We start from the raw sequence: 6,493 nt of genomic DNA, 5'->3' as shown, positions 1-6,493 counted from the left end.
TAGTCCTTATTTTAAAAGTATCAACGTAGATAATTAAGTCAGTGTTGAAATTGAAAATGTTAAAATTAATATTGATTCATTGATATTTTGTTTGCATTATTTGACTTATGTTTCGTGAGAAAAAAATGATCTGTAGTGAATAACTATAACCCACATAATGTAAACATTGAAAGACTCTGATATCCAGTTTATTCCTGTAAATTTTGCATCTTTGACGTATATGTTATTTATGTGTAAAGATCTATAATTTATTTAAACTTTTATTTTGTAAGCCACCATTCCCACATCACTGTTAACCCTTCATTTCCTGTACTTTTACTTTCAGGGAAAACACACAACAACTTTGTTTACAACTGTCATCATTTTATTGTATATTATATTATGTTTTAAGTCATATATATAATCCACTTGTGTATATATTTATATTTATATATACATTTCTCCCACATTTAAAATGTATATATATATGCCACAATATAGAATGAGTGTCATTGCTGGAGCAAACGGAGACAAAAAGTGCATGCGAACAGTGAAACATATGCATTCCCCTGTCATACCATTACCGTCTTTGCTTTTCAATGTTAAACAAATACATTTGAGTTTCCCTTTCAACATGTTCTTGTCTCATTGGGCATGAAGTCGGATGTGCTTTCACCACCACCACACCCTCCTGACTGCTGTGGGTGAGGAGGAAGACAGGATGCTTCTACAACTATTTCAAGAAGGAAAGTCTGACGATTTAAAGCCCTGTAGACTTTGATTCACATAAAACAAACATAAAACACTAATCGTAGCACACATGGAGTTTCACATTGGGGATATGCCCTCATGCGTTTAGCTCTGCCATTTGAAACTGCAGAATAAAAGGTTTTCATTTCAAGTTTTTCTTTTTGACTTAAATGGAAAAGTAGCTCTCGGCAAAAGAGGCCCATACAAATTTACACAACACCCTGCTTATTCCTACAGATGGCAGTTTCACTACTGGACTGTTCTATTCAAAACCCATGGAAACAGAAAAGACCAGAACACAAAAATGGTTACAGAACATTATACATCATTTGCAGCATATGTTAGTGAGATATACCCCTATACAGTAGCCTTGCTCCTAAGTTGTAAAGATAAGTGAGATACGGATAATAACTCATCAAAACACCGACTAGACCGACCAAAACACACAGACACAACATCGTTACGGCGGACAGACAGAAGAGTAGTATAAGGGAGTATAATAAATAGCACATCCAGTTGTAACCTGAGAGGTTCAGGAAATTAAGTTAAACAACAATACTGCTTCGGAGCGTTTCAGCTTGGTCGTCACAGAGGATCGCGTGAACATAACCAGTGCTCGAGTCAAAACAGAGTAACCGTCCAATGACTGTCATCCTTGAATTAGTTACAGATAAAAAATAATGGTTCAAATTTCTAGAAGAAATCATTCCTACAGTAACATATGACGCTGATAATATTTCAGCCACTTTGCTCCAACTTTCTGATGTATGGAAACGTCTTATTTCTTTCCATGTATTAGTTTCTTTCACGGCTGACTCTCTTGCTTCTGGTCCAGCAGATTGTACATGGCCTAAATCCACTTTCACTGGCATACATGTGTCAACCTAAAGGAAGTACAGTGCAAATGAGCTTTTCTTTGGATGAGTAAATCACCTCCAAAACAGCCCAGATATGAGTTATTTCTGTCTACCAAGTCAAAGGAAAAACAAAACACACCTCGTAACACTACCTGTCTGCTACAGACAGTTAAAAAAAAACAACTGTGTAAACTACACAACACTAAACTACACGTAACATACTATATTTTGACACTGTTGAAAGGTAAGAACTGGCTGTAAAAGAGCAAGTTTGGTCCAGTGTTTGCAAACATCGGCATTCGTCATCACCCCGCTCTGCTCGCTTCGCCTGAAGCTGCTGAACTCTCACCTCTTGCGGCGAGCTGGACGCTCTCGGGTGCTTGACGTTTTTAAAAAATAAAGTTCTGAGGTGTAGATACGAGAGGAGGCAGCTAGGACTGAAGGAAGGAGATGATGGAGCTGATGAAGTCTAAGGGTTTGTCGGCGTGGATCCAGTGGCTCGCGTCCGGGATGTACTGGATGTCGGCATAAGGGAACAGCCTCTGGATTTCTGGGTAATCGTCGGAGCTGCGTCAGGAGTGAGAGCAAGGAGGAAGAGGAAGGAGAACAGGAGCAGTGTATGAGGAAAAAGGAAGATTAATGCAGTTGACCAAGGTCACAGCCATTTGAGTAAATAGATTAATTGCTGGGATAAGAATTTCAATTCTCCACAAACATAAAAATGTTGTGCTTACCTGATATAAGCAGAGCTGGCTCCACCTAAAAACAGCGTGGGTCCCTCGTAGACGGTGTCAAAGCTGGGAAAACTCATGAGGGCGTCGAGGTGAGCGGCGATGGCCTCCATGTTGACCCTCCAGGCGTAGTGTCCATTCACCTCCACGAGGTTGGTCAACAGGAACTGACGGACCGAGTGCTCCTGGTGGACAGAAGGACAAGTTTATATTCAGAATTTAAAGCGGCTGCAACCAATGCTTTCACTTTATTTTTATATTAGCTTATTACTGCGAGCTTAATCATTTAAGCCCATTCTGCAAACATTTGCAGGTAATGGCTTAAAAGCAAGGTATTTCCCTCAAAAGTTGAACTAAAAGACAGGTTTTGATGCACCACTCAGCCAGATTTAGTATTTTAGAAGCAGCTGTTTTGGACTTGCTTCACTGACCTTGACCAAACTGCGCAGCTGATCCTCGGCCATCCGCCTGGCAGTGGACCGCGGAATGTCACTAGAGATCTTTATCTCTTGCATGGCCTGGATGTAATTCCGGAACGTCCTACGTGTGGTGGTCTGGGCTGGACTGATGTCCACCACCACCAGGCTCTCCACTAAACCAGGCTGCAAACACAGACGGAGAGAAAAAGAGAGGGAAGTCAATTGTTGAAGTCACAAAGATGAACTAGAAATGACATCAAGGTGAGGCATGTGGAGCAGAGGTGAGTTATTTAAATGCAAACATGACAGGACAGGAACGTATGTACACTGACAAAGGTGAGATGACATTCAGTGTAGCGTCATGTTAAATTCATGGTGACATTTGGCGACTGCAAACCTGCATGAGCGCTGTCGTCATTGCCGTTTTCCCTCCCATGCTGTGGCCGATGAGGACACACTTCTCAATGTGCAGCTGAGTGAGCAGGTGTTTCAGGTCCTCGCTCATCATTTCGTAAGACATCGTGGGGCTGTGGGGGCTGTTGCCGTGGTTACGGGCGTCTACAGTCAGCACCTAACTGGTCAAAGGACAGTTAGGACACTTGGAAAAGGTGGGAAAGCAGCACCGGATTTGCAAAAGCAAACATACAACAAAACAGTTTGGCTCAATGACGACAACAGCTGTATTCTGTATATCAGATGATGAGATTCTACAATTACTCATCTTTCCATACTCAAGGTTGCAGATCCCTGTTCTAGCGGAAACAGTAGAATCAAGAACATTTTCAACAGATGAATCCATGAATAAAAAACATTGTTTTAGTTGCAGTCTCGGAACAATAACAAGGAAGTGTATCAAATGACAGGACCACAACAAACTGGTCGACTGTGTCCACTCCTTTGTCCGCTTTTGTGCTAGAGCCAACTCTAACGCGTCAAAATTATGTTGTTTTTCTGTAATAGTAGGTTCGGCATCTCCATCGCTGCATTACCTTCCGTCCTGTACGCTGAACCAAGGACTTGGCTATAGAGTGGAAGTTAGATTTACTGCCAAAAAGGCCATGAAGGAACACCAGAGGAGTGCTCTCTCCCTTCCCGTCGAAGACATCATAGGTCAAGTTGACTGGGCTGTGGGGTAAAAAAAAAAAGAAAGAAAAATTAAAAGAAACAGATCTTTCATCATTCTTTTCATCACATCTTTAGACAGCAACAGTAAATAATCTGTGCAAACTAAATACAATTCAAGAGTGTTAAAGATTTAGTTTAAAAGAAGAAGAGAGGGTTGTGGTCATTGTTCAATGGTTTGGTGTTTGGAAATATTATCAATATACATCTATTTGTTAATACAAAATGTATCCATTCATACAATTTGGCTATTTGTTAAAACAATCGTTTTATACAGTTTTTTATCTTGTTTTATTGCTTTTGGGGCTGAAACAATTTCTCGATTCACCAATCATCCCTCGATTACTGAAGGATAAATGATTTTTTTAAAGGAATTAAAACAAGATTTCTGATTTCTCAGCTTCTTAAACGAATAGTTTCTGGCTTCTTTGCTCCATAAAATAAAGAAATCGTTAAAACATCATCATTAACATAATCGTAAAGTTGCAGCCTTAATAGCTTTAGCTTTTTCTTGCTTATTATTAGTAGTAGTAGTTGTAGTACTACTACTGCAGTGGCAGTACTAATATATATATTAAATGTAAATATGTATTATTCTGTTTTATTGAACCACTGTATGCATTTCTTATTTAAATATTATGTATTATTTGTGTGTGTATATATATATATATATATATATATATATTATTAACCTTATTATGCTTCCTCTTGAGTGCATTAACAGCATTAAATAACAATAACGGTGTCATTACTGGCTTTACTGTGATGCTCAATAATTATATTCCATACTGGGTTTGTCATAATCAAAGGCCATAAAGTTAGCTAACAACTGCCCGGCTAGCCAAACGTCTGAATGTCCTTTACGTAAGCTCTACCTCGGTGAAGTTAACCGTTAATACGGGATAAAACAAAAACACGACACGGTGATAACGTCTAGCGGTTACGGGAACAACATTCTGTGTTTGAACAGAGTATAAACACTGCTGTAGTGTCGCTTGTTTCCCCACCCAACACCAAATTAGAGGGCATCAGTTAGCCGGGAAGCTAGCAGGGTTTTACCTGGATGAGCTGACGGTTCGGACCGTTGCAGCTCCGCCGACAGGCTGCTGCTGCTGCCCGGGGAATGAATGACACAGCGGCCGGCCGCTCAGCACTCCTCTCCGGATCAGACGACACAAAGCACTCATGGTAGTGGCAGCATATGCTCCGTTAGCAGGCGGTCAACAAAAGAACATGGGAGTTTAAAAACGAGCAACGTTGATGGAGGAGACCCGGCGAAAAAACATGTTAGGTTGCCGGAGGTCGAAATTGAAAAGGGCTCAGTCTGTCAACAGCTGATGGAGAAGGTGCGTCATGACGTCAGACGTACGGGGCGTGTTGGTGTTTGTTCCCCGAGTTTGTTCTTTCAGGCACAAGGGTTTCTTCTTCTTCTTTATTTGAGTTTTTTTTTATGGCGGATGGCAATCAATGGTTTGGCGCATTACCGCCACCATGTGGTACGGAGTGTGGATCAAAACTACTATAGACAAGGATATAAACTTAGAGATGAATATGCATTATTTTAAATCAAATGATTTTACTTAGGTTTTCTTTTAATAATTTTAAAATAATGTTTCATTTATTGAGGAATCAACTAGATATGCAATGATATACGATAAAAAAATAAGAAAAATAAAGGATGAGTATATAATGTGCTATATGGTCATTAGAAGTTGTATGGAAATCAAAACAAATGCTTTGAAAATTAAGTGTTAAATTACTTATTAAATAAGTAAAAAAGAACTGCCATGAGCACATTTGCTGTGTTTCAGAGTCTTGGGTATTTAACGTGACATCCAAAAATAAATATCCCAATAACCAATGTAATAAATAAATAAACAATAGAAAAAATAATAACATAAATTATAGTACAGTAAAGGTTTCAAGTTGCAGGAAAAAGCATCTGAGCAAAAAATACTTGTATTTGAGTTCATGTTTAGCCACTTTATGACTTATTTACATGCAGTCCCCAGGTTTCAGGACAATGAACTGGATTTAAATCCCTAAAAACTTTATAAATTTACCTTTAGCAGCCACTCGGTGTCGCCACAGTGCTGTGATGTGGACTGACTTCACCCGCACTGCACTTGCACACACACAGTTATCAGTCTTTCGTCACTTTATTGGGACGTTTATGAAAGACACATGACTGCATGGCACAGCAGATACTGTGGCGCTTCCATACTTCCATACATGGACGTCTTCCTCGTCACACTCAGCTCTGTCACCTCAGAAAAAGGCCACAGTGTTGTCGTCATTCTACCACTAATAATAATAATGTCTGGTCTTTGCAACTAAGTGAGATTTATGATTTACAGGTTCAGTGTTTGCTCCCAAAGTCATGACAATAAGATTATAACACAGACGGTGAGATCCTTATTAAAGAGCTCCATGTCGTCTGGGATCATATATGAGGACGGAATAAATCAACAAATAAACTCTGTGGCAAGTTTTACGAGGTGGAAACAAATCAACTGCAGAGAACTGAGAATTGAGCTTGTATTTAAAGGCATAATATTAAAAAACTATTCAAAATATTGTTATTTAAAACATACTTTACACATAAGAGTATCTCAAAGTTTTGGACAGCACTGTA

General features: G+C 39.4%; 1 protein-coding gene across 1 annotated transcript; it reads right to left on the bottom strand.

Annotated features, from left to right (window-relative positions):
* Window positions 1-2,017: 2,017 nt before the first annotated feature.
* On the bottom strand, window positions 2,018-5,050 carry abhd11 (abhydrolase domain containing 11; the record flags this gene model as incomplete). Its single annotated transcript, XM_083910078.1, has 6 exons — window positions 4,918-5,050; window positions 3,726-3,861; window positions 3,134-3,307; window positions 2,749-2,919; window positions 2,321-2,502; window positions 2,018-2,153 (listed from the first exon to the last, which is right to left on the bottom strand). Exons 1-6 carry the CDS (start codon window positions 5,043-5,045, stop codon window positions 2,018-2,020), a joined length of 927 nt encoding a protein of 308 aa, XP_083766204.1. The 5' UTR covers window positions 5,046-5,050.
* Between the last annotated feature and the right edge of the window lie 1,443 nt (window positions 5,051-6,493).

This window comes from Microchirus variegatus, assembly GCF_963457635.1.
Source record: "Microchirus variegatus genome assembly, chromosome: 2".
In the NCBI taxonomy this organism is placed as follows: Eukaryota; Metazoa; Chordata; class Actinopteri; order Pleuronectiformes; family Soleidae; genus Microchirus; species Microchirus variegatus.
This window is presented reverse-complemented; position numbering and strand designations above follow the sequence as displayed.